Raw genomic sequence first — 16,366 nt, forward strand, 5'->3', positions numbered from 1 at the left:
CTGACAGATTCACGCTCTCCAATCACAAGCTTCCTTTCAGGCTTTGTCATTTTTAACCAGTCTCCCCAAGAAACCTGACTTTTCTTGTTGAATCTTCGCCTCAACATACTTATTCTGTGCTCGGGCTAAGCAACTCCTTCTCTGAATCAGGCTTCAGCCGTTTGTTAAAATCAACTCCTGTCTTTGTCTGATTTTTTACCCACATTGTCAAATCATGCTTTAAATCTTCCTATTGACACACAGGGGTTTGTTTTCTCAACACTTCCCACACTTTAAACATCAACCAGAACCCTGTGCCTGGATCACATGTACCCCACACATCTGGGGCTTTACTCAGAGACTCGTCAAACTATGATGCAAAAAGACAGAATCTTCACCGTCTCTTTTCCTCCAGGCAGAGAGAAAGAGAAAATGAGGCGAGGCCCAGCTGAGCCACACACACTGTGCCGCTGATAAGACAAGCCCCCACCTTTGCTCTCTGTCCTCTCAGAGAGAGAAGAGAAAACTTAAAGATGTCCGACTGAATCACAACCTCAGTTCAGTTTACAATACAGCAGAAGATAAATGTATACACGTGATCAAGACAGACATGTATGGCACAGTGCCCTGTTTGAAGACCTAACCGGCAAGCTTCTACAGCGGTCCTGGTGACCACTGCGGCCGGCTACTGGGGGTTCTATCCCTATCTCACAAACAGTTTTAATACATGTCCATCTTTTTCACCACAGGCCTCTCTGAACATTGAGACCCAATTTACATCGATAAAAACTTCTTAACACATCGAGACCTAAAAACTTCTTAACACATCGAGACCTAAAAACTTCTTAACACATCGAGACCTAAAAACTTCTTAACACATTGAGACCTAAAACCTTCTTAACACATCGAGACCTAATCTGCGTTAATCACTGCACTACACACAACCGTGGGGAACCCTTCGAACAGTCGTCACTGTTCTCATTGGCAGGACACCCGGTCCTTTTCCAACGGCCGGAACACCCAGTTCCCCAGCGACTCCAATTTATCAATTTAACCTTAGCTGGTGAAATTCACACCTTCACACAAATTAATTGTTCTTGTCCAATTGCAGTAATTCTGTTAGAGAACAAAAGGTTTACTGCTCACCTGTTTAGTTGGGGTACCCCGTGTTGTTTGTCTGAAGGGCGAATCCCCCCATATTTCCAGAATATTTCGATCATTAGGACCGACAACCTCACTCATCTCACTGAAAGCAAAAGAAACACACTTTAAAATAATTAAAGGGATAATTCACCCATTTACAAGAAGCTGTGTATCATTAGAAACATGGTAGTAGTGTTGAATGGTCGTGAATCCAGCCCTCATTTTGCCCTGAGACGAGAAAAATGTGTTTTTCTTTGCTTGAAAGTTTTCTTCATGTGATGCAAAAAGCGTCATATTGCATCACATGAAGAAAACTTCCAGAAGTATCCCTTTAATAAAACCGACCCATGCAATGAATTCCTCAGAAAAAAAGATTTAATATTGAAAATATCTGTGTTTTTTGATATTGATATTGAAACATAACAACATTTATTGATTATATGATTGTAAATTTACAAAAACATTTTGGGGTTCACTTCAAAACTGGATTTCTGCAAAAGACTGAAATTCTCCAGTTTTACAATATAGCAGAATAAAATGTGTTATTTTAATTGAAGACAAAGAAGGGGAAACTGTATAATACAATAATTGTTATGGCCAAACAGTTTATACATCAATGTACATTTCTGAAAGTCAAACCACGCTTCTTTATTTTCATGAATGAATTAATACATTAAAAAAAACAATTATAAAGATTAGAGCTACACCAGCTTGAAAAATAACTAAACTAAAAAAGATGTAGCCTATGGGATGTTTTTTTTTTAACAGCTGTTTTTATCTATATTTGGCGTGCAGCGGACCTGATTTACAGGTGGGTGTAACATGGGTGATGTAACAGTTTGTCCCTTTTCTTTAGGTTGACTGAAATGAAACAGCATTTCCAACATGGCGGCAGCAGCCAAAGAGCCTCCGGAGCTCACTGCTGTAAGAGATGGCTGACGTCACTCAGGGTTCGTCCATTAATTGATCGATTGATCACTTCATCAGCGCCATCACTGTGATGACCTGTGTTCCTTTTAATAATAATAATAATAATAATAATAATACATTTAATTTATAGGTGCCTTTCATGACACTCACTCAAGGTCACCTTAAAGAAGAATAAAAACAACGCAATAAAACACAAACACATTCAACTACATGAAAACAAAACAGTGAGGAATGTGGTGTCGTAAGGAATAGGCTGATCTGAAGGTGAGTATTGAGCTGAGATTTGAAGGTGGGGAGAGAGTTGATGTCACAGATGGATTGTGGGAGAGAGTTCCAGAGACGGGGGGCTGCACGGCTGAATGCTCGAGACCCCGCTGAAGAAAGGCGGAAAGGAGGAGTGGTGAGGAGCATGGAGGAGGAAGAACGGAGGGTCCGGGTGGGTGTGTAGGTGTGAAAGAGATCGGAAAGGCACGGAGGTGGGAGATCATGGAGAGCCTTGAAGGTGAGAGGGACAATTTTAAAATCAAGGCCGTATTTGACGGGGAGCCAGTGGAGTACATGTAACTCTGACACCTAGTGTTTATAATGGGAACTACAGTCCAAATGTAAAACACTTGGTTGATATTATTGTAAATGTATAACATAAGTTCATATACCAACTTATCATAACTCCAGGTAAGACTTTTAGGTTTATTAAAAACCAAGCAGAAACAAATAAATACAGTCCAAATTCTTTATTAATTTATTTTTATAATGAACCTAATTTGCATTTTTTTGACTTTGGGAGGAAACCGGATCACCCGGAGTAAACCCAGCTAACATGGAGAGGAATGCGACCTCTACACAGAGAGAGAACTGCAGATGGAGATGGAAACACCTCCAGTCCTACCTCTGCGCGGCTACAGTGCTAACCACTGCGCCACCATGCCGCCCACTGTGAAGGTGAATCTACGATCGAATCAAACTAATTATTGCTCGTGTTTAGGAACATGCAGCACAGAAATACTAACAGATGGTGGATGACTTGCGCTGAAGTGAAGACAGCCACATATCTGCTGTTAAATATAAGTATCATTGAAGTCCACCTCATGTGTCCTGTCTATTCTTATTATATTTTCATAGCTGCACATTGTTCCACACAATTTCAATTCTTCCTCTTTAAAAGAACAAATGTTTCGAGTGTGATTCCCCTTCACAGACGCCTTGACCCCTCTGCTCTTCATTCTGCCATCTTCCCATGGACTTTGAAGCTGTACAGACAGGAGTAATCAGGATTTCCCCAGTTGTTCTCCACCTGCAGCTTCACGTATTTGAAGATTCTACTTCCGTGACTCGGGATGTTGAAAGTCTGTAGCTGATCTCCATCTTCATCATAAAGAAACCTTCCTAGTTTGCTTCCTGGATCTGCTTCAGTTTCCATACCATACACAGTAAACTCCTTTGGGGCGCTGGCGATAGTACCAGTTGGGGACAAGGTCTTTGACATATGGCCCAGTGAAACCTGACTAATGGCAGTGGGATGGGACAGGGCGATCACGAGATGACCCTTTGAACCTTTGAATGACCAGCAGTTTCCTGGAACTAGTTCTGAGCGTCCCTGAATTACAGAGTATGGATTTACAGAGCGAGAAAAAAGTGGTATTCCAAAGAATCTTAAAGCATTTTCTGGGTGATAATATGTTTTAGAAGTCAAGTCGTGAACGATACTGGCTCCTTGAGGCCCCAGAGCGAAGTCCGGTAAAGTGTTGCCTTTTGGACGTAGAACCTTCATCTCTGTCTTTAGACTCTGCAGCTCATCTTGTAGATGTCTCAGCTGCTCCACCATGACTTCATACGCTGCATTCATGTCCTTATTATTCGGGGTTGATAAGACAGGAAACTGGAAGTGTTGTGACTCAGTAGAAAAGTATTTAAGTCCACTACACAGACTCAGTACAAAGAAGAGGAAGCCAAGATTCTTTAAGTTAAACATGGTGGGCCTCTGGCTTTTTCTGTCACTGCCCGTGTTGTGTCTCTCATTTATATCAAGTGTGTCTGTGTTGTGTCTCTCATTTATATCAAGTGTGTCTGTGTTGCTGTGTCCGTACATGGCTTTGTTCAGGCTGCTGTCGCTTGTTAAGTTTGTGCTGTCTTCACTGTACTCTACACTAAAATCAAAGTTTTCGACGCTGTTTAAGGTTCCTCTCTCTTTCTGGGGTTTAGATGGAGTTTTGTGTTTCCTGAAAATCCGGGATAATTTCTCTTTGTAAGAAATCTCCGGTCCCCCCTCAGGGTCGTAGTATCCGGTTGATTGTAGTCGAGGGCTCCTTCGAGACATGTTCTGTTCTCTGGTTAGTTCCGTGTCTTCTGCTGACTGCTGACTGTCTTTGTCCTTTATATACTAAGCTTGAGATCAAAGCACTCTGAGAATTCTGACCTCATAATACAAGCCCCGCCCCCTGATTTGTTTACACACGTTCACATCAAAGCCATTCTGGAATGTTCTCTTTACTTTAATTCTTCTGGAATGTTTACATTCAAAACATAACACTGTGTATTTTTGTACATCGATATATTCAAACACTTGATGACTTACCCACACTGTTAATCAATGGGGAACTACGTAGCAACGTGGCGGCCATCTTACCACAGGCAGCTGGTCTGGCCCCATAGACATACTAGCAGCAGACATAGCAGACATGCAACCTCTGGAATGGGACACAGCTGTAAGCTCAAAGACTGATGCTGTCTATTGGAGCTGATGTGTCAATGCGGCCGCCATCTTGGATGGGTCTCCGATGCGCAAGCTATGCATTCATTTCTATGGAGGAAGGTTTATCCCCAAGTACAATAATCATCATAACTCCCCGAATTTCTAACAGATTTTCACACGGTTTGGTTTGTTACAAACGGCAGAAATGTATTTATGATACAGGATGTTTGACACGTTGAAAAACACATAGCAGGCTGTGGTATATTGATAAATGTATAAATGAATTAGTTCAAGATTTTTGTGAAGAAACAAGTGTGATTGTTCATTTGAATGTATTTGTTATTATTTGCTGCTGCAACATGAGGTTCTCTGTGTTCACCCAAACTGAAACCATTTAAACCTTAAAGAGAGAAACAGTTGTTGGAAGTACAAACATTTTTTTGTTGTTTTTAATAAAAAATAATTTATTTACTGGTACCAGACTTCCCATAGCAAGGATCCAATAACAACAGATACACCTTTCCAAAAGCAGTAACAAGGCACTCCAGGTATAGTCTAAATATAATAGATCAATATATGAGCAAATTAAATGAATGAAAAAAGAAAAGAATTAAACAAATCACACATTAATTTAATCACCAAATGAAAGATGGTCTCATCTTTATCAGTGCAGGATTTAAACATGATATGAATCAGCTTTAAAGAAAGGAAAGTTAAATAAAAACATTATATAATTATATCTATATATTTATTGGTATTTTACAGTCATGTCGACAAGTTTAAATCTCTTTCTGACATTTTCAAATATAACAGAGTCAGAGACTATTACAGGATATAAAGGGGAAATAAATAAACACATAAAGGATTTTTCAAATCTGTGATCAGGTTAAAAGATATTAAATTCATGAGGGCTGTTAAATCTAGAATCTGTCAGAATTAAAAATCTGTGACATGCTTTAAACACTCTGAATCTCATTTAATGAAGTACTTGTCGTTATCCCAGTGTATGAAGTTATCAAAGCTTTAATGATTGTTTCTATATAATGGAGTTTTACAGGGTCGGTTTGGGCTCCTCAAGTACTGAGCGTCATCGTCGCCATTTAACATTTCTGACTCCATCATCTCTCTTCAGTGCTGAAGGATAGTCGGGCCAGAACAACCTCACCAACTCTTCTGCTTCCTTGAAATGATGAAAAGGGCTCCACCGATCCATCACAGCGGCTCCTTTCACACAGAACGTCAGGCTCTCTCTCAGTCGGTCCACATCAAACGTCAGCACCTGAAACAGGAGGACAGAGCAGAGTGGTTAAAACAGGAGCAGGACTACAGTGAGACACAATTCAGGACTCATGATTTCAGTAAATGTCCACAGATATTGTCTGGGCCATGTTTTCTTTTTACTTTTACAGAAAGGGAGGCTTTTTCAACATCCTTTAGGTGAATGTTAAAGTGTTGATTGTCCTTAAGATTACGACCCTGTTCCTGAATGTCATTGCTAAAATCCAAGGTATCTGTTGCAGATAGCTCTGCCCCTTTAAGCCTATTCCTGAGTTTAGCCTATCAGGCCACACCTGTGTAAGTAAGAGGCCTGCAGCAGGCCATATCTTTTGTTTGCTGCATTTGTTTGCTTTATTGATGTGGCTCTGATTAGTGTTTATTGTTTTCCTTTAAGCTTTAAAATCGCTGGATTGTGTTCTGGCAGCTTTTACTCTCCATACAAACCATTTCTCTGGCAAACACCAAAACCTGCTAAAACCTCATTGGTCAGTAGAATAAAATGTTCTACAAACAGAAACCACAGAGGAAGAAAGGGAAATGTTGTGTTTAATCAGTAACTATTACTTTCACACCAGAGAGCCAGTGGCTGGACTTTGAGTCAATGATACGCTGGTCTTTCTGATGGAGGGGCACAGGACAAATGGAACAAAAGGGAAGTTTTGTTTCTAACAAAATACTGTTGTGTTTTGACCTTAAGGGCCACCGTAAGACGTAGAATATCAAAAATAAAAGCTTTATCATCAGAGCAGTGAAGGTACCTTGTTATCCACATGCAGAGCGACGGCAACATTATCCCAAACATAGTATTGTTTCCTCCCTTTGCAGGGTTCTGCTCCCATCTGCATTTCATCGTCTCTACGGACCAACTGATAGCTGAAAAGTACACAGAAAACAATTAATTAACCGTAGATAGAAGGTCACATGATCTCCTCCTCTTCAGGTTCAAAAAGTATCAGAGCTCCTCTTCATCATGTGTGTGAAGTGTGTTGTTGGAAATCCACTCTGATCCTGTATTTGATCATGTCTATAAACCCCTCTATTTCAGCCCTGCTCAGAACAGGCTGTTTCTGTGTCTGTAGCTTTAAATATGTAAATGAGCTGTGTCTGACCACGCCCCCTCTCTGGAAGGGCTCGGGTGTACTCGCTGCTTTCTGGCTCCATGTCCTATTGTTTACGGTGAGAAGGCAGACTCAGAGGGCAGAACAAACACCTAGCTGTGGGAGTGTCACCCACCTGGGGGAGGGGCTACTGCCGTTTGTGATGTCATGAAGGGGTGGGGCTGCTGCCCTTTGTGATGTCATGAAGGGAACATCTCCAAATGGAATCTTTGAGCACATATTTTCTGATAAGTGGAGCAGGCAGAAGACAGAGAGGATGGACTTTTCTCATCATTGGGGGGTTTAGAGACTAGAAACACGTTAGAGTTAAGACTTAAAGTTAACTAGAAGTTAACTTTAAGTTAGACTAAAGACACGTGTTAGTGTTGGAAGAATAGGGTGAGGTGGATTTAGCAGAATATGTGACCTCTAAGTTTTTTCTATTCTAAGTTTTTTTCCTTTATTTGCGCTGATATGAGTTCAGAGATGACGGCTCAAAACAGCCAACAGGAAAACTTCACTCTCTGTGTTCTGTCTGCTTTAAACAACACAGACCAAACCCAAAGACATTTAGTCCTCCGTAATACTAATCTGGAGCAGATTAGCATTAAGTGTCAAAGACAATAGAGTGAAGCCAGACCTGATTAGGTTTAATGTCAACCATTAAAGGTGGAGCATAACAACACCAACACACTAAAGAGTAAAGTAAACCCTAGACTAGGAAACATAAACGCAGAAACACGAGGAGAAAATGTTCTGTCTTGTATGTACTAATCCTCATGTGTCCTCTGTGCTGTCTTCGTTTCATGCACTGCTTTGATATCTTTGTTCAAACTGTGCTTGCTCCAGTTGTGTGTGATGTGTTATATGTCGGTATGCCTCGCTCCCTTGGCCGTCTGTTATTACAAATGTAATGTAATTTATTGTGAATGTAATTTTATCTCTCTTATTTCTCAGCATGTTGAAATGAACACCATTTCCCATAAGTCCACAGAACATCACAGATTCGACCCCACAGTTTGGTTCTGTAACATGTGACAAACAGTTCAAAGGTCAGTCCCTCAGACAGCTGATTACCTGTGCGTCCCACACATGGCCTCAGACCTCCACAGGAAGTGACCATCTCTGTAAGCACAGACAGAGTCTGGCTCATCTGTCAGTAATGGATGGTTATCATGCAGGTGCTGATGGTCTGGACCGTGGACCACCACAGCGTACATCACTTCCTGTCTGTAAAGCTCGGTCTTCAGCACTCGCATGACGGGCTCTGCTCCACCGCAAAACTAGAGAGGAGAAAACAGATTTAACTGGACGCCTCACACCTCTCTATACACTCAGGAGAGAACGGGACAGAAACACTTTCTTCCTCCTTCAGAGAGCTGTCATTTAGAAAACTTCTCCCAGAAAAGTTAGAAACACAAGGTCATGCTTTATTGAAGTTTCAAACTGGTACTAACTTTATTTTTTAACTTCTGTGAAGTTTAAAAACAACTTTGTCTTCATTCAGATTATAAACGTGTTGGATGGAATGGTTCCATATTTGAATTACTTTCTAAATCCTTCAAATATGAAAAATGTGTGAACATTGATGATTTGTTTTGATTACCCTTCTTTCTTCAAACCCTGTTCAGACCGGTCCTAATGGGGGGGTGAGCGTGGGGGTTACCTGGTCTCTGTAGGCCTTCAGCACCTCCTCCAGGCTGAGGGTGAATCGGTATGAGCCGAGTCTGGAGCTGTTCAAGAAGGCCGGGGAGGAGGCAAACTTATCCAGGAAGCTCTCCTGCATCTGGACCTGCTCCTCAGTCCGGTCCGGGTAGGTGGTCTCCAGGAGCCTCCTCTCAGCTGACGCCACCTCCTCTAGACCCACAGACAGACTCCACCACAGCAGGGAGCTGCCAAAGGGGTCCATGAAGCCCTCCTCCGTCCTGATGCCCTTTAATCCTTCTCGGTTTGTGTCGTGTTTCAGACGAGTCACATGAAACTCAGGTCGCGGGTAAGGAGGGATGGTGTTTTTGAAGAGGTACTTGTTACCCAGATGCTGAGCTTCTGTTTTCAGGTCACGCAGCTTCAGATGGTGACACTCTTTAAAGTTAGAAACATATCCTCTCCTATTTGTTTGAGAATGGAGACGCATCATTGAGACGAGACGCATCATCCTCTGCCCTGCACAGCGGATGATTTAAAACAAGGAAGGAAAATGTAGTTGCTCAAGTTCTCCTTTGACGATGATGTGTAGATAATGAAGAAATATCCGCTGACACTGACTTGCATGTAATATAAGACATTTAGGCTTTGATCATTCAGGTGTGCCTCTCCTACAGTCCTGCACCCCCTGTGGTTCCTCAGGACATATGGCTTCAATGGTTACAAAACACCATAAGTGTCTGTTCTCATTTCAATACTAAACTGTTTATCTTTCACAGTCTTAAGGAATGACCCCAAATAGACCCCTTCATTGTCTTTGATGTTAAACAAATCTTCAACCTTAACCCATCTATGTGTGCTGTTAGTTTGATGACACTACATGTTAAAGTACAGTTAATACTTCACATAATGGTTAAAAACGTCATGAAAGCAAATGTGCTGTAGTTAGTATACAGCAGGAAGACCTGACTGTACACTGACTTCCACATTGTTCAGTGATGGTTTAATGAACGTGGCATCATTTGCATCGATAAGCACAGTTCAGGGTGTGGCGTATCGTAAAGCAGGTATACGACCTCACCTCTGTCAACAGAGAGGTGACTTTTGAAGTGTATTTTACATGCTACATAATGTAAAATGAATAAGTATGTGAAGTGTAAGTATGCTGCTGTAATTTGTGAGCTATTGGTGGGACAAATGGTGTTCTTAAGGTTAGGGAAATCGAAATGGATTGTGTTTAATTCCTGTAGCGAGAACTACTTCCAGATGTGCCAGAATGGACTTGGAAGAGGACTGGCTTCACATCAAGTGGCAGCCTGGCAAGATGAGCCAGACCTTCCAGAAAGATGGCAGCAGCTGTGGAGTCTTTGTCATGCAGGTGGTTCTGTGCAACAGGTTTGACATTATTGATTAAACGGTTTCATGTCAAAGCCAGGAACCACAGGGACTCAAAAATGCAGACTCAAAACGACAGTTTCCAAAAAAGGGTAGTTTTAATACGGTCCAGGTCGGTACACAGAAGTCAGACCTCACAAGCAAACAAATCCAAAAAGGGGCAGGCAGAGAATCAAACCGTACCATATAATCTAACAGGGAAAGTAATTGCTGGAACTAGGGTCACGAGAACACACTACGAACTGGCAACATGAGGAAAGAAACACAGGGAAATATGGACAGACAATCAGGGAATGACGAGACACAGGTGAGGGTAATTAGGGCGGAGTTGACACACAAGGCAGGAACATGAGGAGCAGGATCTGGAAGACAGAGACAAGGGTAAGTACAAAACAAAACAGGAACAGGCAAAGAATGAAATAGAAAATAAACAAACATAACTTAAGTGACTAAACGGATGTGTCATTTCATAAGAGTGCCTAAAAGAGACCTCTACTGTTCAAACAGAGTACTACTACTAAACTATGTATAAGATTATACATAGATTATTAATTATATTAATAATTCTCCCCCCTGAACTGCTACCTTATCGTGGTGGGGGAGTTTGAACACCCAAATGACCCCAGGAGCTATGTTGTCGGGGGCTTTGAGCCCCCAGCAGGGTCACCCAAGGCAAACAGGTCCTAGGTGACGGGTCAGACCAAAAGCAGTTCACAAAACCCCTATGAAGTATATAAGATCAAGGACCGTGACGTTGCCCGGCATGGCGGAGCCGGGGCCCCACCCTGGAGCCAGGCCTGGGGTTGGGGCCCGCAGGAGAGCGCCTGGTGGCCGGGCTTTTGCCCGTGGGGCCCGGCTAGGCTCAGCCCGAAAGGATGACGCGGGCCCGTCCTCCTGTGGACTCACAACCTGCAGTGGAAGCCGTAGGGGTCAGGTGCAATGTGGATCGGGCAGCAGTCGACGGCGGGGGTCTCGGCGACCCGATCCCCAGACGCAGCTTCTGCCGTTTGGGACGTGGAACGTCACCTCACTGGGGGGGAAGAAGCTTGTGCAGGAGGTTAAGAGGTACCGGCTAGATATAGTCGGGCTCACCTCCACGCACTGCTTGGGCTCTGGAACCCAGCTCCTCGAGAGGGGCTGGACTCGCGGTGAGAGGGGGCGGGCTGGTGTGGGCTTGCTCATAGCCCCACAGCTCAGCTGCCAGGTGTTGGAGTTCACTCTGGTGAACGAGAGGGTTGTGTCCCTGCGCCTTCGGGTAGGGGACAGGTCTCTCACTGTCGTCTCGGCCTACGGCCCAAACGGCAGTGTGGAGTACCCGGCCTTCTTGGAGTCCTTGGGAGGGGTGCTGGACAGTGCTCTGACTGGGGACTCTATTGGTCTACTGGGGGACTTCAATGCTCACGTGGGCAACGACAGTGAGATCTGGAGTGGGGTGATTGGGATGAAAAGCCTCCCTGATCTGAACCAGAGTGGTGTTCTGTTATTGGACTTCTGTGCTAGTAACAGTTTGTACATAACAAACACCATGTTCGACCACAGGGATGTCCATAAGTGCACATGGCACCAGGACTCCCTAGGCCGGAGGTCGATGATAGACTTTGTGGTCGTGTCATCTGACCTCCGTCCGTGTGTCTCGGACACTCGGGTGAAGAGAGGGGCTGAGCTGTCAACTGATCACCACCTGGTGGTGAGTTGGATGCGCTGGCAGGGGAGGAAGCCGGTCAGACTCGGCAGGCCCAAATGTGTAGTGAGGGTCTGCTGGGAACGTCTGGCTGAACCCTCTGTTAGCGAGGTCTTCAACTCCCACCTCCAGACGAGCTTTTCACAGATCCCGGGGGAGGCTGGGGACATTGAGTCCGAGTGGACCATGTTCTCCACCTCCATTGTCAAAGCAGCTGCTCTGAGCTGTGGTCGCAGAGTCTCTGGTGCCTGTCGTGGCTGCAATCCCCGAACCCGGTGGTGGACACCGGAAGTAAGGGAGGCCGTCAAGCTGAAGAAGGAGTCCTATCGGGCACTGCTAGTGCATAGGACTCCTGAGGCAGCTGACGGGTACCGGCAGGCCAGGCGTTCCGCAGCCCAGGCGGTCGTGGAGGCAAAAACTCGGGCCTGGGAGGAGTTCGGGGAGGCCATGGAGGAGGACTTTCGGTCGGCCTCGAGGAAATTCTGGCAAACCGTCCGTCGCCTCAGGAGGGGGAAGCAGTGCTTCACCAACACTGTTTACAGTGGAGGAGCTGCTGACCTCAACTGGGGATGCAGTCGGACGGTGGAAGGAATACTTCGAGGATCTCCTCAATCCCACCGTCACGTCTTCCACTGAGGAAGCAGAGGCTGAGTTCTCAGAGGTAGACTCGTCCATCACCCAAGCCGAAGTCACCGAGGTAGTTGGCAAGCTCCTTGGTGGCAAGGCTCCGGGGGTGGATGAGATTCGCCCTGAGTATCTTAAGTCTCTGGATGTGCAGGGGCTGTCATGGTTGACACGTCTCTGTAACATCGCATGGAGGTCGGGGACAGTGCCTCTGGACTGGCAGACCAGAGGCACTGGTCTGCCAGAAGGGGGATTGGAGGGTATGTTCCAGCTACCGGGGAATCACACTCCTCAGCCTCCCTGGGAAAGTCTATTCCAGGGTACTGGAGAGGAGGATCCGGCTGTTAGTCGAACCTCGGATTCAAGAGGAACAATGTGGTTTTCGTCCTGGCCGTGGAACACTGGACCAGCTCTACACTCTCCAGTGGGAGCTCGAGGGGTCATGGGAGTTTGCCCAACCAGTCCACATGTGCTTTGTGGATCTGGAGAAGGTGTTCGACCGTGTCCCTCGCGGCACCATGTGGGGGGTGCTCCGAGAGTACAGGGTTCAGGGCCCTTTGCTAAGGGCGGTCCGGTCCTTGTACGACCGGAGCAGGAGTATGGTTCGCATTGCCGGCAGTAAGTCGGACCTGTTCCCGGTGCGCGTTGGCCTCCGGCAGGGCTGCCCTTTGTCACCGGTTCTGTTCATTACTTTTATGGACAGAATTTCTAGGCGCAGCCAGGGGCCGGAGGGGGTCCGGTTCGGGGACCACAGGATCTCGTCTCTGCTTTTTGCAGATGATGTGGTCTTGTTGGCTCCTATCGAACCCGGACCTTCTGCGCGCACTGGGGCGGTTCGCTACCGAGTGTGAGGCGGCTGGGATGAGGATCAGCACCTCTAAATCTGAGGCCATGGTTCTCGACCGGAAAAAGGTGGTTTGCCCTCTTCGGGTCGGTGGGGAGTCCTTGCCCCAGGTGGAGGAGTTCAAGTATCTCGGGGTCTTGTTCACGAGTGGGGGGAAGATGGAAGGTGAGATCGACAGACGGATCGGTGCGGCGTCTGCAGTCATGCGGTCGCTGTATCGGTCCATCGTGGTCGAAAGGCGAAGCTCTCGATTTACCGGTCGATCTTCGTTCCTACCCTGACCTACGGTCATGAGCTTTGGGTCAGGACCGAAAGAACGAGATCTCGAATACAAGCGGCCGAAATGGGCTGGCTGGGCGCACCCTTAGAGATAGAGACAATGCTGGAGAGACTATGTCTCTCGGCTGGCTTGGGAACACCTTGGGGTCCCATTAGAAGAGCTGGAGGAGGTGTCTGGGGTGAGGGAAGTCTGGGCATCTCTGCTTAGACTGCTGCCCCCGCGACCCGGCCCGGATAAGCGGCAGAAAATGGATGGATGGATGGATGGATGGCAACAGGGAAACAAACAGAACACGAAGGAAAAGTAAAACAAAACGAAACACAGAACCAAACCACGACACAATCAATCCTTTCATTCATGTTCCCAATTGAGGGACCACGAGTATACCTCACAAACTTTGATGCACATTGACGACAGCAGAGATAAACAGCAGTTAGAAGAAGAAGAAGAAGGAGTCAGATTTCTATTTATAACATTTAGGAAAAGGACACCAGTTATTTTATCAGGTTTTATTCCAGGTTTGTGTGTTTAAATCTAATTGTCTGACTTTTCAGTACATAAAGGTTTTTGTGTGAAGAGGGCTTGTAGGAGTGATTTCACATTCCAACATGTGTCTTCCCCTACAGATTGGCTGAGGTTTCCACAATTGTAACAGGTCTCAGGCTGATGACCCATTAACAAAAGATTTTGTGTAAACAGGAGAAAAGATGAGCGTGACAACAGTGCGTCTTCTCAGTGCAGCTCCGTTCAGCAGAATTTATTAAACAACATTCAAAATAAATACACTTTTCTCTGACTGTCTTTTTGTTGTATCAAAGCACTTTCAGTCACAAAACATACATGTGGATACAATCCATCATCACCACATTTCTAAAGGTGAACAGTTTCAGCACTTAAACTGAGATAGTATGCTTTAGTGTAAATACACCTCAGGTACATCATTCAAAATAAACATATCATGTCACTTGATAAACTTAAATCACATCTTCAAGAGAAACTAGCACATTGCTCGTGATAAACAAAAACTACATGAGCTAGATACTGACAAAGACAAACATTTTATATATTTATATCATTCAACACGTTTGAAAAGCCATAAACTCTGAGCCGACAAAAGTTTGAACACAAACAGGTAAACCACAGAACAACACACTCCTGCACGCAGTGAGTACTCCACTTTTACACACACACACACACACACACACACACACACACACACACACACACACAATCCACAAATGTTTGATGCACAAAGATTGATTTTTTGATTTTCAAATTCAAGAAAAACATTTGGTAAAGGTTGACTATCTTCAATTTAAATGTAACAGAGTTTTTGTTGTTATTCCACTTGCTTATATGTTGTTATCATTGGCTCAATAGCGCCCTCTCTCAGGTGTAGTATAAATGCACAGTGGTAACCGTAACGGGTAAGTGGCTGTGTGCAGCACAATGTAAAAATATTTTGTATTAAGGTCGTTAGTAGCACTTGTGGTTTCATAAAATTGCAATAAGATGTGTATGTATATTTTTTTTGATTAGATTATTGTTTTTAAAGGTATTTTCTTTGAGATATCGAGTTACCATGACAACGAGCTAGCTAACTCGCCTCGTGTTGATTTTGTTTTATAGTGTGCTGCCCGTGTGCGAGCCAAACGAATGAATGACCAGCATTTATTCTGTTCCCGTTCAGACGGACTTGCCTCGATAATAAATTGCCACGTGAAAAGACCGGCAAGCCTCCCGCTCCTTACTCTTCACACAACGCAGAGTCGAGGGGTTTATTGAACCAGCCAGATGAGCGCGGTTACATAAACATTTAAATATGAAATTGAGCCAAAGAAAAAATGCAACAACAAACCACCGAATGAACGTTCAACCAAATAGCAATTATCAAACAAATACAAATCAAACTTTCTTAACAAAGTCACAGCAAACGAGTTTCAGACGGACGAGCCCTCAGTTTGTCCAAACCTGGCTCAAAGGCCATGGCAGCTACGACACAGGACAACATAACAATGACTTAACAATGAATAATAAAATAACACACAGTACATAGAGGACAGTGATAATATATGAAGTCAAATAAATCAATAAATACACAGACATGAAATCAGTGTTTAAATAGAGCAGGAAAGCTTTTATAATCATGCAGACATTTGTTGTTCATTAAAACTTTAACTGCAGATTAAACACTGATGAAATGAATCCATGCAATCAATCCTTTAACCACACTGGACCGTGAGGGACCACGAGACGCCGACCACAGCGGACATGAACAGTTAGAAGAAGTGGGAACATGTAAAAGAGTTCCAGTGAAAAGGGGAATCCATCGAGGCCGTCCCGCCTCACTGTACTCTTTATTTTAGCTGCAGAGGTTTCAGACAATGATGATGAAATACTTAAACAACATGCAGCAGTTACATGTTCTGGGAAGAAGCATAAACCAACTGGCAGATTATACAACACAAAAATACAACACAGATACCACAAGCTCTGCAGCTTTTACCCGTCCAATGTGACTGAATATCAATGCAGGATCGCCCCCTAGTGTCTATTCAAGGTACTGCAATCAAAAAGGAGGTTAAATACCTGGACATTACTATCTGTAAGGACTCACATTATAGAGAGAAAACCAAGACTGAAAGTATTATGTGGAAAAGTAAAACAGTTCTAACTTCATGGTTACAACGAGATTTGTCTCTATTAGCAGGATTATCTAAGATGGAAGCTCAAACAGTTTGTTCTTCCTTGTTGTTCGCTTCAACACTCATCTTCACGT

The 16,366-nt window shown here is 44.3% G+C and overlaps 2 protein-coding genes across 2 annotated transcripts in view; one reads left to right on the forward strand and one right to left on the reverse strand.

Annotated features, from left to right (window-relative positions):
- The window catches only part of LOC306831872 (uncharacterized protein), a 38,867-nt gene that overhangs the window by 17,744 nt on the left and 4,757 nt on the right, over positions 1–16,366 (forward strand). The gene's annotated exons all lie outside the window — the stretch shown is intronic.
- Positions 5,269–9,253, reverse strand: LOC306831165 (uncharacterized protein; the record flags this gene model as incomplete). Its single annotated transcript, XM_079355111.1, has 4 exons — positions 5,269–6,023; positions 6,781–6,895; positions 8,197–8,402; positions 8,786–9,253. 4 exons carry the CDS (start codon positions 9,251–9,253, stop codon positions 5,832–5,834), a joined length of 981 nt encoding a protein of 326 aa, XP_079211237.1. The 3' UTR covers positions 5,269–5,831.

Source organism: Symphodus melops (genome assembly GCF_947650265.1).
Source record: "Symphodus melops genome assembly, chromosome: 11".
NCBI lineage: Eukaryota > Metazoa > Chordata > Actinopteri > Labriformes > Labridae > Symphodus > Symphodus melops.